At 42.8% G+C, this 23,978-nt stretch overlaps 1 protein-coding gene across 2 annotated transcripts in view; it reads left to right on the forward strand.

The window, feature by feature from the left end:
- The window catches only part of HBEGF (heparin binding EGF like growth factor), a 161,268-nt gene that overhangs the window by 47,362 nt on the left and 89,928 nt on the right, over positions 1–23,978 (forward strand). Inside the window, exon 3 of one of the 2 annotated variants that reach the window (XM_069763894.1) lies at positions 10,758–10,923. In XM_069763894.1, coding sequence (XP_069619995.1) covers positions 10,758–10,923 — 166 coding nt within the window. The remainder of the gene's footprint in view (positions 1–10,757; positions 10,924–23,978) is intronic. The other variant, XM_069763895.1, reaches the window with a different exon arrangement.

The following is a 23,978-nucleotide window of genomic DNA, read 5'->3' on the forward strand; positions in this document are numbered from 1 at the left end:
TTGGATGTTAGTCGAGGCTCTTTATCCAACATCCACACAATCTTGCCTCAGTGCCATGGGCTTTAAACTTCTTGATGACACTGCGCACGGTAGACACAGGAACATTCAGGTCTTTGGAGATGGACTTGTAGCCTTGAGATTGCTCATGCTTCCTCACAATTTGGTTTCTCAAGTCCTCAGACAGTTCTTTAGTCTTCTTTCTTTTCTCCATGCTCAATGTGGTACACACAAGGACACAGGACAGAGGTTGAATCAACTTTAATCCATGTCAACTGGCTGCAAGTGTGATTTAGTTATTGCCAACACCTGTTAGGTGCCACAGGTAAGTTACAGGTACTGTTAATTACACAAATTAGAGAAGAATCACATGATTTTTCGAACAGTGCCAATACTTTTGTCCACCCCCTTTTCTATGTTTGGTGTGGAATTATATCCAATTTGGCTTCAGGACAATTCTTTTTGTGTTTCTTAATTTAAGACAAATTAAATGAAGATAATACCAAATAATTTGTGTTTTCAATAATTTTCAGGAAGAAAATGAGTATTATCTGACAGAATTGCAGGGGTGTCAATACTTTTGGCCTTGACTGTATGTATATAGCAGCCACATACTATATAGCACAGGCCACGTACTATTTGTATGCTACAGTGCCTACAAGTAGTATTCAACCCCCTGCAGATTTAGCAGGTTTAATAAGATGCAAATAAGTTAGAGCCTTCAAGCTTCAAACAAGAGCAGGATTTATTAACAGATGCATAAATCTTACAAACCAAAAAGTTTTTTTGCTCAGTTAAATTTTTATAAATTTTAAACACAAAAGTGTGGGTCAATTATTATTCAACCCCTAGGTTTAAAATTTTGTGGAATAACCTTTGTTTGCAATTACAGCTAATAATCGTCTTTTATAAGACCTGATCAGGCCGACACAGGTCTCTGGAGTTATCTTGGCCCACTCCTCCATGCAGATCTTCTCCAAGTTATCTAGGTTCTTTGGGTGTCTCATGTGGACTTTAATCTTGAGCTCCTTCCACAAGTTTTCAATTGGGTTAAGGTCAGGAGACTGACTAGGCCACTGCAACACCTTGATTTTTTGCCTCTTGAACCAGGCCTTGGTTTTCTTGGCTGTGTGCTTTGGGTCGTTGTCTTGTTGGAAGATGAAATGACGACCCATCTTAAGATCCTTGATGGAGGAGCGGAGGTTCTTGGCCAAAATCTCCAGGTAGGCCGTGCTATCCATCTTCCCATGGATGCAGACCAGATGGCCAGGCCCCTTGGCTGAGAAACAGCCCCACAGCATGATGCTGCCACCTCCATGCTTGACTGTAGGGATGGTATTCTTGGGGTCGTATGCAGTGCCATCCAGTCTCCAAACGTCACGTGTGTGGTTGGCACCAAAGATCTCGATCTTGGTCTCATCAGACCAGAGAACCTTGAACCAGTCAGTCTCAGAGTCCTCCAAGTGATCATGAGCAAACTGTAGACGAGCCTTGACATGACGCTTTGAAAGTAAAGGTACCTTACGGGCTCGTCTGGAACAGAGACCATTGCGGTGGAGTACGTTACTTATGGTATTGACTGAAACCAATGTCCCCACTGCCATGAGATCTTCCCGGAGCTCCTTCCTTGTTGTCCTTGGGTTAGCCTTGACTCTTCGGACAAGCCTGGCCTCGGCACGGGAGGAAACTTTCAAAGGCTGTCCAGGCCGTGGAAGGCCAACAGTAGTTCCATAAGCCTTCCACTTCCGGATGATGCTCCCAACAGTGGAGACAGGTAGGCCCAACTCCTTGGAAAGGGTTTTGTACCCCTTGCCAGCCTTGTGACCCTCCACGATCTTGTCTCTGATGGCCTTGGAATGCTCCTTTTGTCTTTCCCATGTTGACCATGTATGAGTGCTGTTCACAAGTTTGGGGAGGGTCTTAAATAGTCAGAAAAGGCTGGAAAAAGAGATAATTAATCCAAACATGTGAAGCTCATTGTTCTTTGTGCCTGAACTACTTCTTAATACTTTAGGGGAACCAAACAGAATTCTGGTGGGTTGAGGGGTTGAATAATAAATGACCCTCTGAAAAGACTTTTCACAATTTAAAAAAAAAATAAACAAAGAAATAACATTCTTTTTTGCTGCAGTGCATTTCACACTTCCAGGCTGATCTACAGTCCAAATGTCACAATGCCAAGTTAATTCCAAATGTGTAAACCTGCTAAATCTGCAGGGGGTTGAATACTACTTGTAGGCACTGTATATACTACATGGCTCTTATATACTAAGTGGCCTGTGCTATATAGTATGTGGCTGCTATATACAGTGGGGCAAAAAAGTATTTAGTCAGTCAGCAATAGTGCAAGTTCCACCACTTAAAGATGAGAGGCGTCTGTAATTTACATCATAGGTAGACCTCAACTATGGGAGACAAACTGAGGAAATAATATACAGAAAATCACATTGTCTGTTTTTTTTATCGCATATTATGGTGGAAAATAAGTATTTGGTCAAAAACAAACAATCAAGATTTCTGGCTCTCACAGACCTGTAACTTCTTCTTTAAGAGTCTCCTCTTTCCTCCACTCATTACCTGTAGTAATGGCACCTGTTTAAACTTGTTATCAGTATAAAAAGACACCTGTGCACACCCTCAAACAGTCTGACTCCAAACTCCACTATGGTGAAGACCAAAGAGCTGTCAAAGGACACCAGAAACAAAATTGTAGCCCTGCACCAGGCTGGGAAGACTGAATCTGCAATAGCCAACCAGCTTGGAGTGAAGAAATCAACAGTGGAAGCAATAATTAGAAAATGGAAGACATACAAGACCACTGATAATCTCCCTCAATCTGGGGCTCCACGCAAAATCCCACCCCGTGGGGTCAGAATGATCACAAGAACGGTGAGCAAAAATCCCAGAACCACGCGGGGGGACCTAGTGAATGACCTGCAGAGAGCTGGGACCAATGTAACAAGGCCTACCATAAGTAACACACTACGCCACCATGGACTCAGATCCTGCAGTGCCAGACGTGTCCCACTGCTTAAGCCAGTACATGTCCGGGCCCGTCTGAAGTTTGCTAGAGAGCTTTTGGATGATCCAGAGGAGTTTTGGGAGAATGTCCTATGGTCTGATGAAACCAAACTGGAACTGTTTGGTAGAAACACAACTTGTCGTGTTTGGAGGAAAAAGAATACTGAGTTGCATCCATCAAACACCATACCTACTGTAAAGCATGGTGGTGGAAACATCATGCTTTGAGGCTGTTTCTCTGCAAAATGGCCAGGACGACTGATCCGGGTACATGAAAGAATGAATGGGGCCATGTATCGTGAGATTTTGAGTGCAAACCTCTTCCATCAGCAAGGGCATTGAAGATGAAACGTGGCTGGGTCTTTCAACATGACCATGATCCAAAGCACACCGCCAGGGCAACGAAGGAGTGGCTTCGTAAGAAGCATTTCAAGGTCCTGGAGTGGCCTAGCCAGTCTCCAGATCTCAACCCTATAGAAAACCTTTGGAGGGAGTTGAAAGTCCGTGTTGCCAAGCGAAAAGCCAAAAACATCACTGCTCTAGAGGAGATCTGCATGGAGGAATGGGTCAACATACCAACAACAGTGTGTGGCAACCTTGTGAAGACTTACAGAAAACGTTTGACCTCTGTCATTGCCAACAAAGGATATATTACAAAGTATTGAGGTGAAATTTTGTTTCTGACCAAATACTTATTTTCCACCATAATATGCAAATAAAATGATAAAAAAACAGACAATGTGATTTTCTGGATTTTTTTTTCTCAGTTTGTCTCCCATAGTTGAGGTCTACCTATGATGTAAATTACAGACGCCTCTCATCTTTTTAAGTGGTGGAACTTGCACTATTGCTGACTGACTAAATACTTTTTTGCCCCACTGTACATACATATTCTACAATACCCGATGCGTTAGAATTGGGCCACCATCTAGTGTGTGTGTATATATATACAGTGGGGCAAAAAAGTATTTAGTCAGTCAGCAATAGTGCAAGTTCCACCACTTAAAAAGATGAGAGGTGTCTGTAATTTACATCATAGTTAGACCTCAACTATGGGAGACAAACTGAGAAATAAAAATCCAGAAAATCACATTGTCTGTTTTTTTAACAATTTATTTGCATATTATGGTGGAAAATAAGTATTTGGTCAGAAACAAAATTTCATCTCAATACTTTGTAATATATCCTTTATTGGCAATGACAGAGGTCAAACGTTTTCTGTAAGTCTTCACAAGGTTGCCACACACTGTTGTTGGTATGTTGGCCCATTCCTCCATGCAGATCTCCTCTAGAGCAGTGATGTTTTTGGCTTTTCGCTTGGCAACACGGACTTTCAACTCCCTCCAAAGGTTTTCTATAGGGTTGAGATCTGTAGACTGGCTAGGCCACTCCAGGACCTTGAAATGCTTCTTACGAAGCCACTCCTTCGTTGCCCTGGCGGTGTGCTTTGTATCATTGTCATGTTGAAAGACCCAGCCACGTTTCATCTTCAATGCCCTTGCTGATGGAAGGAGGTTTGCACTCAAAATCTCACGATACATGGCCCCATTCATTCTTTCATGTACCCGGATCAGTCGTCCTGGCCCCTTTGCAGAGAAACAGCCCCAAAGCATGATGTTTCCACCACCATGCTTTACAGTAGGTATGGTGTTTGATGGATGCAACTCAGTATTCTTTTTCCTCCAAACACGACAAGTTGTGTTTCTACCAAACAGTTCCAGTTTGGTTTCATCAGACCATAGGACATTCTCCCAAAACTCCTCTGGATCATCCAAATGCTCTCTAGCAAACTTCAGACGGGCCCGGACATGTACTGGCTTAAGCAGTGGGACACGTCTGGCACTGCAGGATCTGAGTCCATGGTGGCGTAGTGTGTTACTTATGGTAGGCCTTGTTACATTGGTCCCAGCTCTCTGCAGTTCATTCACTAGGTCCCCCCGCGTGGTTCTGGGATTTTTGCTCACCGTTCTTGTGATCATTCTGACCCCACGGGGTGGGATTTTGCGTGGAGCCCCAGATCGAGGGAGATTATCAGTGGTCTTGTATGTCTTCCATTTTCTAATCATTGCTCCCACTGTTGATTTCTTCACTCCAAGCTGGTTGGCTATTGCAGATTCAGTCTTCCCAGCCTGGTGCAGGGCTACAATTTTGTTTCTGGTGTCCTTTGACAGCTCTTTGGTCTTCACCATAGTGGAGTTTGGAGTCAGACTGTTTGAGGGTGTGCACAGGTGTCTTTTTATACTGATAACAAGTTTAAACAGGTGCCATTACTACAGGTAATGAGTGGAGGAAAGAGGAGACTCTTAAAGAAGAAGTTACAGGTCTGTGAGAGCCAGAAATCTTGATTGTTTGTTTCTGACCAAATACTTATTTTCCACCATAATATGCAAATAAATTGTTAAAAAAAACAGACAATGTGATTTTCTGGAGTTTTTTCTCAGTTTGTCTCCCATAGTTGAGGTCTACCTATGATGTAAATTACAGACGCCTCTCATCTTTTTAAGTGGTGGAACTTGCACTATTGCTGACTGACTAAATACTTTTTTGCCCCACTGTGTATATATATATATATATATACATATATATATATATATATTACAGACCAAACGTTTGGACACGCCTTCTCATTTAAAGATTCTTCTGTATTTTCATGACTATGAAAATTGTAAATTCACACTGAGGGCATCAAAACTATTAATTAACACATGTGGAATTTAGTACTTAACAAAAAAAGTGTGAAACAACTGAAAATATGTCTTATATTCTAGGTTCTTCAGAGTAGCCACCTTTTGCTTTGATGACTGCTTTGCACACTCTTGGTATTCTCTTGATGAGCTTCAAGAGGTAGTCACCGGAAATGGTTTTCACTTCACTTCACACTTGTGCCCTGTCAGGTTTAATAAGTGGGATTTCTTGCCTTATAAATGGGTTTGGGACCATCAGTTGTGTTGAGCAGAAGTCTGGTGGATACACAGTTGATAGACTGTTAGCTGCTTTTTTCTTGCCATAATACAAATTCTAAGTAAAGAAAAACGAGTGGCCATCAATACTTTAAGAAATGAAAGTGTCCCCAAGTGCAGTGGCAAAAACCATCAAGCGCTCCAAAGAAACTGGCTCACATGAGGACCACCCCAGGAAAGGAAGACCAAGAGTCACCTCTGCTTATGAGGATAAGTTTATCCGAGTCATCAGCCTCAGAAATCGCAGGTTAACAGCAGCTCAGATTAGAGACCAGATCAATGCCACACAGAGTTCTAGCAGCAAACGCATCTCTACAACAACTGTTAAGAGGAGACTTTGTGCAACAGGCCTTCATTGTAAAATAGCTGCTGGGAAACCACTGCTAAGGACAGGCAACAAGCAGAAGAGACTTGTTTGGGCTAAAGAACAGAAGAGATGGACATTAGACCAGTGGAAATCTGTGCTTTGGTCTGATGAGTCCAAATTAGAAATCTTTTGTTCCAAACACCTTGTCTTTGTGCGATGCAGAAAAGGTGAACGGATGTACTCTACATGCCTGGTTCCCACTGTGAAGCATGGAGGAGGTGTGATGGCGTGGTTTGCTTGTGATACTGTTGGGGATTTATTAAAAATTGAAGGCATACTGAACCAGTGTGGCTACAACAGCATCTTGCAGCGGTATGCTATTCCATCTGGTTTGCATTTAGTGGGACCATCATTTATTTTTCAAAAGGTCAATGACCCCAAACACACTTCCAGGCTGTGTAAAGGCTATTTGACCAAGAAGGAGAGACATGGGCTGCTACGCCAGATGACCTGGCCTCCACAGTCACCAGGCCTGAACCCAATCGAGATGGTTTGGGGTGAGCTGGACCGCAGAGTGAAGGCAAAAGGGCCAACAAGTGCTAAGCATCTCTGGGAACTCCTTCTAGATTGTTGGAAGACCATTTCTGCTGACTACCTCTAGAATTACCATGAGTGATAAACAGTTATGTCCATAAATATTGGACCAGTTCTTAGCTAAAGAGTGTTTTATTGTCCTCTGATTGGGGTCTGGTTCTGTTGTGATGACCCCCACGTGGTCTGAAGGGCAAATTCCTTTTTTCCATTTTTTTTGACCAAATGACATACTCCACTTGCTGAAATGCAACATCAAACACACAAGGAACCAGGGCTGTGCAGTCATGGATTTTGAGTTGGTGTCCATCTTGGTGGAGTCGCAGTTGCAGTCTGTATAAAATGGACTGTCTCATACTCATTTTCTTCCTGAAAATGATTGCAAACACAAATTATTTGGTATTATTATCTTTATTTAATTTGTCTTAAATGAAAAAAACACAAACGAGAATGAAGCAAAAAGCAAAATATTGATCATTTAACACACAACTCCAAAAATGGACCAGACAAAAGTATTGGCACCCTCAGCCTAATACTTGGTTGCACAACCTTTAGGTCTTCTTTCTTTTCTCCATGCTCAATGTGGTACACACAAGGACACAGGACAGCGGTTGAGTCAACTTTAATCCATGTCAACTGGCTGCAAGTGTGATTTAGTTATTGCCAACACCTGTTAGGTGCCACAGGTAAGTTACAGGTGTTGTTAATTACATAATATATGTGTGTGTATGTATGTATATATATATATATATATATATATATATATATATATATATATATATATATATATATAAACTAGATTGTGGCCCGATTCTAACGCATCGGGTATTCTAGAATATGCATGTCCCTGTAATATATGGACAATGATGATTCCAGAATTCACGGCAGACTGTGCCCGTCGCTGATTGGTCGAGGCAATCTTTATGACATCATCGTCGCCATGGCAACCATTATGACATCATCGTCGCTGTGCCCGTTGCTGATTGGTCGAGGCCTGGCGGCCTCGACCAATCAGAGACGCGGGATGTCTACGTCCTTTATGACCTCATCGTCGCTGTGCCCATTGCTGATTGGTCGAGGCCTGGCGGCCTCGACCAATCAGAGAGCCGGGATTTCCAGGACAGACAGACAGACAGACAGACAGACAGACGGAAAAACCCTTAGGCAATTATATATATAGATATATATATATATATGTTTGTATGTATATACGTATGTATGTGTGTATGTATATATGTGTATATATGTGTGTGTGTATATATATGTGTATATATATATATATATATATATATATATAATATAATTATAATTAGCACTTCCGTCTGTTTGTCTGTCTGTAACGGAAATCCTTAGCCGCTGATTGGTCGTGGCCAGTAGTATCCTTGATCATGAGGAAGGTGAGAGATCAGCCTAAAACTACATGGGAGGGAACTTGCTATTTATCTCAAGGCAGCAGGCACCAGTCACCAAGAAAACCATTGGTAACAAATTACACCATAAAGGTTTCAAATACTCAAGTGCCCGCATGGTCTCCCTGCTCAAGGCACGTGTGCACGCCCGTCTGAAGTTTGCCAATGTACACCTGGATGATTCTGTGAGTGATTGGGAGAAGGTGCTGTGGATAGATGAGACAAAAATTTAGGTCTTTGGCATTAACTCAACTCGCCGTGTTTGGAGGAAGAGAAATGCTGCCCATGACCCAGAGAACACCATTCCCACTCTCAAGCATGGAGGTAGAAACATGTTTTGGGGTTGTTTCTCTGCTAAGGGCACGGGACTGTATGTAAGCTTTTTTTATCTTCATATAACTTACTAGATGGTGGCCCGATTCTAACGCATCAGGTATTCAAGAATATGCATGTCCACGTAGTATATTGCCCAGCCACGTAGTATATTGCCCAGCCACGTAGTATATTGCCCAGTTACATAGTATACAGCACAGACACGTAGTATATTGCAAAGCGACGTAGTATACAGCAGAGAGCCACGTAGTATATTGCACAGCGACGTAGTATACAGCACAGAGCCACGTAGTATATTGCCCAGCCATGTATGTCACAGGTTAAAAAATAAACATTTACTCACCTTCCAAGGAAGCCCTTGTAGTCATGTCGACTGTGTGCGGTGCACTCGACAGCTTCCGGTCCCAGGGTGGGTAGAGCAGGACCAGTGATGAGGTCGCGGTCACATGACCATGACGTCATGGCAGGTCCTTGTCACATACCATGTTTGCCACCGGAACCTGCCGCTTGCATGGAGCGGTTACCGGAGCGTCGCGAGGAGCGGGAAAGGTGGCAGAAGGTGAGTATATAATGATTTTTTTATTTTTTTATTATTTTTAACATTAGATCCTTTTACTATTGACGCTGCATAACCAGCATCAATAGTAAAAACTTGGTCACACAGGGTTAATAGTGGCCGTAACAGAGTGCGTTACCTGCGGCATAACGCGGTCCGTTGCCGCTGGCATTAACCCTGTGTGAGCGGTGACTGCGGGGAGTATGGAGCGGGCGCCGGGCACTGACTACAGGGGAGTAGGGAGGGACTAATCGGACTGTGGCTGTCACTGATTGGTTGCAGCAGCCATCAGCGACTTGGATTCCATGACAGACAGAGGCCGCGACCAATGAATATCTGTGACAGAAAGACGGAATTGACCCTTAGACAATTATATAGTAGACTGCATGGTGGCCCGATTCTAACGCATTGGGTATTCTAGAATATGCGTGTCCACGTAGTATATTGCCCAGCCACGTAGTATATTGCCCAGTCACGTAGTATATTGCCCAGTCACGTAGTATATTGCCCAGTGATGCAGTATACAGCACAGAGCCACGTAGTATATTGCCCAGCCACATAGTATATTGGCCAGTCACGTAGTATATTGCCCAGCTACGTAGTATATTGCCCAGCCACGTATGTCACAGGTTAAAAAATAAACATATACTCACCTTCCGAGGGCCCCTTGTAGTTCGGTCACATGACCGTGATGACATGGCAGGTCGTTCTCGCGCTGGCGCGCAGGACCTGTGATGACGTTGCAGTCACATGACCATGACGTCATGGCAGGTCCTTGTCACATACCATCCTTAGCACCAGAGCGTCGCAAGGAGCGGGAAAGGCGGCGTAAGGTGAGTATATAATGATTTTTTATTTTTTGTATTATTTTTAACATTAGATCTTTTTACTATTGATGCTGCATAGGCAGCATCAATAGTAAAAACTTGGTCACACAGGGTTAATAGCGGCGGTAATGGAGTGAGTTACCCGCGGCATAACGCGGTCTGTTACCGCTGGCATTAACCCTGTGTGAGTAGTGACTGCGGGGAGTATGGAGCGGGCGCCGGGCACTGACTGCAGGGGAGTAGGGAGGGACTAATCGGACTGTGGCAGTCGCTGATTGGTCGTGGCAGCCATGACAGGCAGCTGGCGAGACAAATCAGCGACTTGGATTCCATGACAGACAGAGGCCGCGACCAATGAATATCCGTGACAGACAGAAGGACAGACAGACAGATGGAAGTGACCCTTAGACAATTATATAGTAGATGGCCCCCTCACACACATTAGACTAATGTCAACTGAACCCATCAATATTGACTGACAGTCTATTGTATATCAGGGCCTGCCGATTCTTCTCCAACAGATGTTGATTTATTTATTTTTTTAATGACGTAGGATGTTTGCATTTTGGACTGCCGATGCTTTTTCTCCATAAAATAAGCCACCCCCAGAGGAGGCTGAACACTCTCTTGTTTGTTGAGGGTGGGGAAATAGAGAGAATAAGCTGAACCTATGGTAAATAACAAACAGCCATCTATTGTGTAACACGCGCTGTTGATATTACAGGGTATCTTGATTTGTATTTTTTTTTTATTTAGCAGTGTATTCTTCAAAGCCAAAAGATAAGCAAGGAGAAGAGAATATTCACAATGGAAGAAAGAAAGGCAAAGGACGAAAGCGGGATCCATGTCTAAGAAGATACAAGGACTTTTGTATTCATGGAACTTGTCGTGTTCTTAAAGTAACAAAGGAACCCTATTGTGTGTATGTTCTGATTTTAATATTTTAATGCACTTTTAATTTGAAGAGGTTTTTCCACAAACAAAAGTTGATTTTAATCAGTAGATCTTAGAATATTAACTTCCACAATTGGATGTGTTTAAAATGTTTCTGTGTTGAGATAATCTTATAAATGTGCCCCTGCTGTGTACTGTCTGACTGTACAGGGATATGGTCTGATCATACCACAGCTCCTGGGCAGGGGAGGAAGCAAAAGAGAGTATACAGACAGGACATCATGGGATTGTAAATGAGTCATTAATTGAAGTAAAATACTGTTTATCCCCTCTCCAACCTTAGACTTATAGGTACTTGTAAGGTTTCCTTCTCCTGTTTGCTGCAGGCTCCAGCGATGAGCCTGCAACTTTTACTGCACCCGTCAGCTGACTTTAGCAGCTGACAGATGCCCCTAACAGCAGCGGGTGAAATCACAATCCACCGGCGGATGTTAACATGTCAAATGCCGCTGTCAATCTCTGAACATGGAAGTGTGTCACAAACCCCACCTATCGCCTTCCATGTCACATAACCACGGGTCGCCGATGGGTTAGCATGACAACCCAGGGTCTGCAGGCCGGCACTCATAGCAGGTGATCATTTTAGCTACACATAGCTGAAGTCATGCTATGTGTAGCACAGGCATTCGTATGTTCACACCTTCTAGTCTCCCATGGAGCACTATTGAAGCAAGTGACTTTTAAATAAAAATAAAAGTTTTAAAAAATATTAAAAAAAAAAAATAAAATTTTAACCCCTTCATGACCTTGGGTTTTTCCGTGTTCATTTTTTGCTCCCCTCCTTCCCAGAGCCATAACTTTTTTATTTTTCCGTCAATTTGGCCATGTGAGGGCTTATTTTTTGCGGGACGAGTTGTACTTTTGAACAACATCATTGGTTTTACCATGTCGTGTACTAGAAAATAGGAAAAAAAATTCCAAGTGCGGTGAAATTGCAAAAAAAGTGCAATCCCACACTGGTTTTTTGTCTGTCTTTTTTGCTAGGTTCACTAAATGCTAAAACTGACCTGACATTATGATTCTCCAGGTCAGTACCTGTTCATAGACACCTAATATGACTAGGTTATTTTTTATCTAAGTGGTGAAAAAAAATTCCAAACTTTGCTAAAAAAAAAAAAATTGCGCCATTTTCTGATACTTGTAGCGTCTCTATTTTTCATGATCTGGGGTTCGGTTGAGGGCTTATTTTTTGCGTTCCGAGCTGGAGTTTTTAATGATACCACTTTTGTGCAGATACGTTCTTTTGATCGCCCGTTATTGCATTTTAATGCAATGTCGCAGCGACCAAAAAAAAACGTAATTCTGGTGTTTCAAATTTTTTTTCTCGCTACGCAGTTTAGCGATCAGGTTAATGCTTTTTTTTTATTGATCGGGCGATTCTGAATGCGGCGATACCAAATATGTGTAAGTTTGATTTTTTTAATTGATTTATTTTGACTGGGGCGAAAGGGGGGTGATTTAAACTTTATTTTTTTTTTACTTTTTTTTTTTACTTTTGCCATGCTTCAATAGCCTCCATGGGAGGCTAGAAGCTGGCACAACACGATCGCCTCTGCTACATAGCAGCGATCTGATGTTCGCTGCTATGTAGCAGAATTGCAGGTGTGCTGCGAGCGCCGACCACAGGGTGGCGCTCACAGCTGCCGGGGATCAGTAACCATAGAGGTCTCAAGGACCTCTATGGTTACAATATACAAGCATCGCCGACCTCCGATCATGTGACGGGGGTCGGCGATGATGTCATTTCCGGATGCGGGAGTTAAATGCCGCTGTCTGCGTTTGACAGCGGCATTTAACTAGTTAATAGGCGAGGGCAGATCGCGATTCTGCCCGTGCCTATTACGGGCACATGTCAGCTGTTCAAAACAGCTGACATGTCCAGTCTTTGATGCGGGCTCACCGCCGGAGCCCGCATCAAAGCGGGGCTTCTGACCTCGGATGCACTATCCCGTCCGAGGTCAGAAAGGGGTTAGAGCACCCCCCCCCCCCATTCAAAATAAAACAATGAAAAAAATGCACATATTTGTTATAGCTACGTTCATAATCGCCCGATCTATCAATATATAAAAATAATTAATCCTATGAGTAAACGGCGTAATGAGAAAATGGATCAAAATTCCAAAATTAAGTTGTTTTTTTTGTCTCTGCAACATTGCATTAAAATGCAAAAAAACAGGAAATCAAAAGCTGGTATCTGCACCAAAATGGTATCAATGAAAACATTGACACGCAAATATAAGCCATCACCTAGACCCAGATCACGAAAAATGGAGGCACTACGGGTCTCGGAAAATGAAAAATTTTTTTTTTTTTTTACAAACTTTTTTTTTTTTGATCACTTAACCCCTTTACCCCCAAGGGTGGTTTGCATGTTATGGACCGGGCCAATTTTTACAATTCTGACCACTGTCCCTTTATGAGGTTATAACTCTGGAATGCTTCAACGGATCCCGGTGATTCTGACATTGTTTTCTCGTGACATATTGTACTTCATGATAGTGGTAAAATTTCTTTGATATTACCTGCGTTTATTTGTGAAAAAAACGGAAATATGGCGCAAATTTTGAAAACTTTGAATTTTTATTCAATTAAATCACAGTGATGTGTCACACAAAATACTTAATAAGTAACATTTCCCACATGTCTACTTTACATCAGCACAATTTTGGAACCAAAATTTTTTTTGTTAGGGAGCTATAAGGTTTAAAAGTTGACCAGCAATTTCTCATTTTTACAACACCATTTTATTTTAGGGACCACATCTCATTTAAAGTCATTTTGAGGGGTCTATATGATAGAAAATACCCAAGTGTGACACCATTCTAAAAACTGCACCCCTCAAGGTTCTCAAAACCACATTCAGGAAGTTTATTAACCCTTCAGGTGTTTCACAGGAATTTTTGGAATGTTTAAATAAAAATGAACATTTAACTTTTTTTCACAAAAAATGTACTTCAGCTCCAATTTGTTTTATTTTACCAAGGGTTACAGGAGAAAATGGACCCCAAACCTTGTTGTACAATTTGTCCTGAGTACGACAATACCCCATAAGTGGAGGTAAACCACTGTTTGGGCGCATGACAGATCTTGGAAGCGAAGGAGCGCCATTTGACTTTTTAATGCAAAATTGACTGGAATTGAGATGGGACGCCATGTTGCGTTTGGAGAGCCACTGATGTGCCTAAACATTGAAACCCCCCACAAGTGACACCATTTTGGAAAGTAGACCCCCCTAAGGAACTTATCTAGAGGTGTGGTGAGCACTTTGACCCACCAAGTGCTTCACAGAAGTTTATAATGCAGAACCGTAAAAATAAAAAATCTTTTTTTTTCACAAAAATTTTCTTTTCGCCCCCATTTTTTTATTTTCCCAATGGTAAGAGAAGAAATTGGAACCAAAAAGTTGTTGTACAATTTGTCCTGAGTACGCTGATACCCCATATGTGGGGGTAAACCACTGTTTGGGCGCATGGGAGAGCTCAGAAGGGAAGGAGCGCCGTTTGACTTTTCAATGCAAAATTCACAGTAATTGAGATGGGATGCCATGTTGCGTTTGAAGAGCCCCTGATGTGTCTAAACATTGAAACCCCCCACAAGTGACACCATTTTGGAAAGTAGACCCCCTAAGGAACTTATCTAGAGGTGTGGTGAGCACTTTGACCCACCAAGAGCTTCACAGAAGTTTATAATGCAGAGCCGTAAAAATAAAACAAACATTTTTTAGTCCCCAGTTTTGTATTTTCCCAAGGGTAACAGGAGAAATTGGACCCCAAAAGTTGTTGTGCAATTTGTCCTGACTGCGCTGATACCCCATATGTGGGGGGGAACCACCGTTTGGGCGCATGGGAGGGCTCGGAAGGGAAGGAGCGCCATTTCGAATACAGACTTAGATGGAATGGTCTGCAGGCGTCACATTGCGTTTGCAGAGCCCCTAATGTACCTAAACAGTAGAAACCCCCCACAAGTGACCCCATATTGGAAACTAGACCCCCCAAGGAACTTATCTAGATGTGTTGTGAGAACTTTGAGCCCCCAAGTGTTTCACTACAGTTTATAAAGCAGAGCCGTGAAAATAAAAAATCTTTTTTTTTCCCACAAAAATTATTTTTTAGCCCCCAGTTTTGTATTTTCCCAAGGGTAACAGGAGAAATTGGACCCCAAAAGTTGTTGTCCAATTTGTCCTGAGTACGCTGATACCCCATATGTTGGGGTAAACTCCTGTTTGGACACACGGGAGAGCTCGGAAGGGAAGGAGCACTGTTTTACTTTTTCAACGCAGAATTGGCTGGAATTGAGATCGGACGCCATGTCGCGTTTGGAGAGCCCCTGATGTGTCTAAACAGTGGAAACTCCCCAATTATAACTGAAACCCTAATCCAAACACACCCCTAACCCTAATTCCAACGGTAACCCTAACCACACCTCTAACCCAGACACACCCCTAACCCTAATCCCAACCCTATTCCCAACCGCAAATGTAATCCAAACCCTAACTTTAGCGCCAACCCTAACTGTAGCCTTAACCCTAACTGTAGCCCTAACCCTAGCCCTAACCCTAGCCCTAACCCTAGCCCTAACCCTAATGGGAAAATCGAAATAAATACATTTTTTTTTATTTTTTTTATTTTTCCCTAACTAAGGGGGTGATGAAGGGGGGTTTGATTTACTTTTATAGCGTTTTTTTTTAGCGGATTTTTATGATTGGCAGCCGTCACACACTGAAAGACGCTTTTTATTGCAAAAAATATTTTTTGCGTTACCACATTTTGAGAGCTATAATTTTTCCATATTTGAGTCCACAGAATCATGTGAGGTCTTGTTTTTGCGGGACGAGTTGACGTTTTTATTGGTAACATTTTCGGGCACGTGACATTTTTTGATCGCTTTTTATTCCGATTTTTGTGAGGCAGAATTACCAAAAACCAGCTATTCATGAATTTCTTTTGGGGGAGGCGTTCATACCGTTCCGCGTTTGGTAAAATTGATAAAGCAGTTTTATTCTTCGGGTCAGTACGATTACAGCGATACCTCATTTAAATCATTTTTTTATGTTTTGGCGCTTTTATACGATAAAAGCTATTTTATAGAAAAAAATAATTATTTTGGCATCGCTTTATTCTGAGGACTATAACTTTTTTATTTTTTTGGTTATGATGCTATATGGCGGCTCGTTTTTTGTGGGACAAGATGACGCTTTCAGCGGTACCATGGTTATTTATATCCGTCTTTTTGATCGCGTGTTATTCCACTTTTTGTTCAGCGTTATGATAATAAAGCGTTGTTTTTTGGCTCGGTTTTTTTTTTTATATCTGTCTTTTTGATCGCGTGTTATTACATCTTTTTGTTCGGCGGTATGATAATAAAGCATTGTTTTTTTGTCTCGTTTTTTTTTTTTTTCCTTACGGTGTTTACTGAAGGGGTTAACTAGTGGGCCAGTTTTATAGGTCGGGTCGTTACGGACACGGCGATACTAAATATTTGTACTTTTTATTGTTTGTTTTTTTTATTTAGATAAAGAAATGTATTTATGGGAATAATATTTATTTATTTGTAAAAAATTTTTTTAACTTTTTTACTTTGTCCCAGGGGGGGACAATACAGATCGGTGATCTGCCAGTTTGCACAGCACTCTGACAGATCACCGATCTGATAGCAGTGCAGGCTGCTTCACAGTGCCTGCTCTGAGCAGGCTCTGTGAAGCCACCTCCCTCCCTGCAGGACCTGGATCCGCGGCCATCTTGGATCCGGGACTTGCTGCAGGGAGGAAGGTAGGAGACCCCCGGAGCGATCACATCGCGTTGCTGCAGGGGTCTCAGGGAAGCACGCAGGGAGCCCCCTCCCTGCGCGATGCTTCCCTGCACCGCCGGCACATCGCGATCATGTTTGATCGCGGTGTGCCGGGGGTTAATGTGCCGGGGGCGGTCCGTGACCGCTCCTGGCACATAGTGCTGGATGTCAGCTGCGATAAGCAGCTGACACTCGGCCGCGCTCCCCTCGTGAGCGCGGCCGATTGCCTATGATGTACTATTCCGTCCGTGGGAAGTAAAGCCCACCCCACATGGACGGAATAGTACGTCTAATGGCAGAAAGGGGTTAAATAACAAAAGAACCTAGACATGTTTGTTATCTGTGAACCCGTAATGACCCGGAGAATCATAAGGCTATGTGCACACATCAGGATTTTATGCGGAAATTTCCTGAGCAAAACCAGAGATTTTCCACATAAAATCCGCACGCGTTTTACTTGCGGTTTTGTCGCGTTTCTTGCGTGGATTTTATGTGGATTTTTCGCGTTTTTTTCCGGAGCTTCCCAATTCAATAACCTAGTGGGAAATCCGCAAAATTAATGAACATGCTGCGTATTTTTACGCAAGCGTTTTTTTTTGCAGAAAAATCCGCAACATATCCACAAAAAATGTGGAATTCATTGGAAATGATGGGATGCATAATGCATGCGTTTTTTTATGAGTTTTTGCCGCAGAATACCGCCGAAAAATCCGCGAATAATCCAGTATGTGTGCACATAGCCTAATGGAAAGTCAGATTTAGCATTTAGTGAACATGGTAAAAATAAAAAGCAATTGTGGTGTGAATTTTTTTCCTGTTTTTCAGTAGACTACATGTCAAAACTAATTGTGTCGTTCCAAAGTACAACTCGTCCCACAAAAACAATCCCTCATATGGCCATATTGACCTAAAAATAAGAGAGTTATGGCTCTGGGAAGAAGGAGAACAAGAAAAGGAAACTCAAAAACGGAAAAACCCAAGGTGGTAAAGGGGTTAACCCCTTTACGACCTATGACATATTGATACTTTCCCCTGTTTGATGCAGGCTCCTGCTATGAGCTTGCAACTTTTCCGGCACATGTCATCTGATTTCAACAGCTAACATGTGTCCCTAACAGCTGCGGGTGGAATCGTGATCCATCAGCTGCTGTTAACATGTTAAATGCCTCTGTCAATCTCTGACAGTGGCATTTAACATGATTGCGCCGGAAGCGCATCTTTAGCTCTGCTCATCGGTGCCTGTGTCACATAACCGCGGGTCACCAATGAGTTGGCATGACAAACCGGGTCAACAGGAGACTCCTGTTGTTGTAATTGTCAGACAGCAGATGAGCATATTCGCAACACATAGCAGGGTTTCAGCAATATGTGGCACAGGCGATCGGATGACTTCTAGATGATTGGTATCTACGAAACGTGATGACCTGAAGAATCTTAATAGCAGGTTAGTTTTAGCATTTAGGGAATATCGTAAAAAAAAAAAAAAAATTGTGGAATTGCATTTTTTTTAATTTCACCGCACTTAGAATTTTTTTCCTGGTTTCAAGAACACTATATGGTAAAATCAATGGTGGCATTCAGAAGTGCAACTCATCCCGCAGAAAACAAGCCATACTGACAGAAAAATAAAAAAGTAATGGCTCTGGGAAGAAGGGGAGGGAAATACAAAAACTGAAAAACCCAAGTGGTGAAGGGGTTAAACACATCCAATTGTGAAAGCTATTATTATTATTATTCCAAGATCTATTGATTAATGAACAACTTTTATGCAAACATCAGAACTAACTTCTTAGTGATTTTGAGTGTTTTTCATTTAACTTCAAATATTTCAGGTAGAATTAAAGCTAACATTTTTACCATTGAAAATACTATATGCATGTAATCCATATTATACAGTGCTAAGTATCCCAATCTGCACTAAGGCTTCAGGAAAGAGAGATCCTACTCATGGCTTTAGCTTTGGCTTGCAATTTGAAGAGAACCTATCACCTCATTTTTGGTTATTAAACTGGTCCCAGTGTGGTGCTATTGAAGCAATGTGCATCACTAAGGCCGGTTTCACACGTCAGTGGCTCCAGTACGTGAGGTGACAGTTTCCTCACGTACCGGAGACACTGACTCACGTAGACACATTAAAATCAATGTGTCTCTGCACATGTCAGCGTGTTTTCACGGACCGTGTGTTCGTTTGGAAAACACGGAGACATGTCAGTGCTCGTGGGAGCGCACGTATTACACGGACCCATTAAAGTCAATGGGTCCGTGTAAAACACGTACAGCACACGGATGTTGTCCGTGTGCAGTCCGTGTGCCGTGCAGGAGACAGCTCTACAGTAAGCGCTGTCCCCCCAGCGTGGTGCTGAAGCCGCTATTCATTTCTTCTCTCCAGCATTGTTCGCTGGAGAGAAGATATGAAAAATCTTTTTTTTTTTTTTTTTTGTGTTTAAAAAAAAAAAAAAAAAAAAAGATCCCTGTCCCCAACCCCCTCCCATCCCCTGTGCGCCCCCCTGCTGTTAATAAAATAGCATATTGACCACTGTAATGGGCGGCACCACGTGACCGGTCATACAGGAGAAGCTGCGGCAAGGACAGGAAGCAGCAAGGGAGCCGGGTAAGTATTTTATTAACAGGGGGGGGGGAGGGGGTTGGGGACAGGGATCTTTTTTAAAAAAAAATATATATATATTTTTCATATTTTCTCTCCAGCGAACGATGCTGGAGAGAAGAAATGAATGGCGGCTTCAGCACCAGATGCAGGGGACAGCGCTTAACTCTAGCGCTGTCTCCTGCACGGTCCGTGTGGTCCTCAGACGGCACATGGCTGCCGCACGTGTGCCACACTGATGTTCAGCGTAAGCACACGAACACGGATAATTCCGGTACCGATTTTTACGGTACCGGAATTATCTGGATGTGTGAGACTGGCCTTACTTGTTTTTGTCAAAGATAATCGCCAAGTATTAAGATTAAAAAAACACTTTATATCATTAGAGGATTCCCTCACAAACCTTTTCTTTCAGTCATATGGGTGGTGACTTTATCTTTTCATGAAAACACAAAAGGAGTGCACCATCCTACTTCTGTAAGAGGGGATCAACCTGCAGTATGTCTTGCAAACAGACAAATTGCAATCAAAAGCAAACAGACATACATGGAAGCAGGGATCTCCATAAAAATATAAATTTTATTAGTCCATTTAACACCACATATGAAATTTTAAAAAGAGCGTTGCATAATATATGCCTATTGTGTGCAGGAGCTGCAGGTTGCCAACTAGCACATATAAATAACACATATAGTAAGTATAGCACCAAACAATGGGGTCTGTGTCACCATAAAGGGGTTCATAAAGATATTGATTATTAACAATATTGTGGTTCAAAAATAGGATAAGCACCTAAAATATGTCACATTCAACAAGTGAAACTGATTGGCACCGAATACAAAGAGGTGTATGGATGTTGTAAAATAGCTGGTTATCCAAATATAAGCATCAATATCTTAAGGATCACTAAAGCCACCTTATGATTCGTATCCAAAGAAAATAGACCTACAATATCAAATGTTTATAGTCCCAGAAAATTGCAAACTGAGCTCAGTAACATGATATGACCATAACCTATCAAGTACCATAAGTAGCTAAGGGCTCAAGATATGTTCACAGAACCAAACCCATTGTGCAGTAATTAAGGTACAGAGGCAAAGACCGTCTCCTGTCAGCCCGACGCATGTCATCACAATTGTGACTTCATCAGGAGCCAATCAGTCACAGATCTTTTGGTGTTCTTTTGAAACTAGGCACTCCCACAACATTGCATTTGATAGTTGTGACTGGCCCGAAGTCACGGCAAGCACGTAACAAATACCATGCATGCCCCCTGCCCATCCGCTCCCCGGGCATGCACACTGACTCTGGTTATACAGCCCCAGCTTCATGTCAGATGCGCGCACGCTCCGAAGCGCAGAGTGTGAGAGGGACGCAGGATGTATATAGCACATGTAGACACTGATTCAGAGCGGCTCTGGAGCATGTGCGCATCTGACATGAAACTGGGACTGTACACCCAGAGTCAGTGCACATGCCTGGGGAGCAGAATAAGGGATACAATAAACACAGATGAAAGGACACAGAGAAAAGCAGATATGTAAGACTGTATAAGACCTGTTGGTTAAAATGTTTGAGAGAAAAGTCACCCGGTCACATCATGGTCACTGGAGAGACGAGCCCTGCGCGTATCTGCTTTTCTCTGTGTCCTTTCATCTTTGTTTATTGTATCGCTTATTCCGGGGATACACTCTTATTTACCGTACCCCTATTTCCTTATTGGAACTTCTATTTTCTTTGAGGGAGATTTTGCTGTTTAAGGATATCTTTACTATTGGTTCAGGATATATAAAATGTATTGTATAGACTGTTTACCTATAGTGCGCTATGTGTGCTGTAGCGATTCTCCACTATCTGTGGACGGGAAGTTCTCACTTGGCCGGTCGTTGAGGTATACGATGGGACACTCAGGGTTAAAACAAAAGTCCATTCGGTTTATTAACACACAGCATAAAACAAATCTCAGGTACTTGGTAACATGCAGCACCCCGTGCACCATTCAGCAATCGTTCGGCTCTACAGTACTGTTGTAGCTGTTTGCGTTCTGACCCAATGTCAGACATGCCAGATCACCAGTGAGGCCAAATCAGGAGGTTACGCCCCTTCATTTACAATCGCTTGGAGAAAAAAGTAAATCACACGTTTCTGTGAGCAAAGTCATTTTTATCTCTTGTAATGCAGCAAGAGGCAGTATTTTTTTTACCATTTACAACAAATGTAACTCAATGTAATTCATGTAGCCCTCCCCCTGTTACCCCGGGTCATGCTGAACTTTATTTCCCACGTACCCAGAACATGCTGTGGCTAACTATTGAGAACATATATGATAAGAAGTATAAAATCCTTGAAGAGGAGCCTACCAGACTACTGCATCATGACTAAACACGTTCTAGCAATTAAAGGAAAAAGACAATTAAAGGAAAAACATTAACCCTTCTATATCAATTCCCCCCTTTTGTAAATGGTATAACCTCTGCCACAGGGTCAGCTGATGTCCACAAAGGAGCTACTGTCTCATGGGTCTAGTACCCATAAGGGGGCTTTCTACCTGCTTCGCCCATCCACCCTCAGTGTGGACACTCACTTCCCCCATCAGCAGTGGTTACCCGGGATCTATTATACACTATGGTTGACTCAGCCTTAGATTCCTTCCTTAAGCATACACTCTTCAATAACTTATGTAATGCATATATTAGCGCTTTTCCAGCTACATAAAGCAATAAACAAAATAAAACAATAAAAATTGCATGCAAGTCTCTAAAATACCAAAAATAATCCATCCCACTAGGCCGCTAAGCCAATTGGCTGGATTTAAAAAGGAACCTAGTCTCATTAAGAGCCTTAAAGGGACACTGTCACCTGAATTTGGAGGGAACAATCTTCAGCCATGGAGGCGGGGTTTTTGGGTTTTTGATGAAGATTGCACTGTGCAGGCATGTACTACAGAGGACAGAGAATGAACTTCAATCCAATATTGCAGCCAGCGTGCAGCCAGCGGGTAAGGAAAGGGTAAATCAAAAACCCCAAAACCCCGCCTCCATGGCTGAAGATTGTGCCCTCCAAATTCAGGTGACAGTGTCCCTTTAAGGAACTTAGAAAATCTGAGTCCATTTCTCATTGTGTATGCAGTGTGGTATTAATACCTTCCTTGGCTCCAGGGGTAAGGCTAAGTACAGCATAGTCCTTGCAGATACTGGGTTGTGTGTACAGATCCAACAGTCCAACAGTTTTTGTCCTTCCGCATCTTTTATAAGAAAAGCAAGATATTGAATAAGTTTGATGTCACTGTCCACATTTAAAAGTTTATCCAGTGTCTCTGTAGGATGCAAAAATCCTACCACTGCTAGCAAGCTGATTAGGAAAACAGTCATTCTGCTGGTGAAAAGATCTTTTTGCAGTGACTGGCATGGATCCAGGTGGGCTTTCCCTCAAGTTTCACTGAGGTGAATGTGGTCAGCTGGACTTTAAAACGGGCCATCAAACCATGGATCTAGGCTCCTTCTCGCGTGTCTGTGTATGACCATCCAATCACCTGGATTCAGCTGATGTACGTCTGCACTGGCATTAGGATCTGGAATGTATGAAAACACATGTTTATGCACCACTTTTCTGCAAGGCTTAGACATGGGCTGACATAGCACTGTTTTGCATTTGTAGCACCTGTGGGAAGTACAGACTAGTCTTTGGGGCACTACCAAACAAGACTTCAAAAGGAGACAAGCCTGTCTTTCTATTTGGATTTTTACTGTTTTACCTGGGTTGTGCTGTACACAGATGAGGCATGACTGTACGAGTTTTGCGGCTGCATAACTGAAACCAGGAGCGATCCAGAAGGCATCTACCATGGACACATATGACATTTTGAGGTGTGAGTGGGGCCATGTGTTGCTTGCGCCATAATTAGGAACAGGGACCTTGGTATATACAATTTATCCTTATTCTCCCATACTCCTTCTGAGTTCAGCTCAGCTCCCATTCTTCCAGAGTGTTCCTTCTCTGTTTGGGCAGCTGGAGAGATCTCAGGACTAGGGTTGAGCGACCTTGACTTTTTTAGGGTCGAGCCGGGTTTCGCGAAACCCGACTATCTCAAAAGTCGAGTGAAATCGGCCGATTATGGCGAAAAGTCGAGGATCGACCGAAACACGAAACCCAATGCAAAGGCAATGGGATTTTTTTTTTTCTCTCTCTCTCTCTCTCTCTCTCTCGCTACAGCGCACAAGCGACAACATGGCGATAGGCGTCCACGCCCCTAAGACCTATGTCATCACTCTGCCCACGCCCCTTCATTGGCTGAAAAAAATGGCGCCAAGCGCGTCATACGAAACGCGACTTTGGCGCGAAAGTCGCGTACCGCATGGCCGACCCCACACAGGGATCGGGTCGGGTTTCATGAAACCCGACTTTGCCAAAAGTCGGCGACTTTTGAAAATGAACGATCCGTTTCGCTCAACCCTACTCAGGACATCTAGGCTCAGTGTGGTTGGAATACGCTGACTCCCCGCCACCGTCCACTGCTCCCTAGGCCGCCTTGCTGCTACTTTAGCAGTCTCGTCCGCCCTTCTGTTGCACTCTACCTCCACAATGTCACCGTTCGTGTGTGATTTTACCTTGACGATGCCAACCTGGACTGG

The sequence above is a fragment of the Ranitomeya imitator genome, chromosome 4 (assembly GCF_032444005.1).
Source record: "Ranitomeya imitator isolate aRanImi1 chromosome 4, aRanImi1.pri, whole genome shotgun sequence".
Lineage (NCBI taxonomy): Eukaryota > Metazoa > Chordata > Amphibia > Anura > Dendrobatidae > Ranitomeya > Ranitomeya imitator.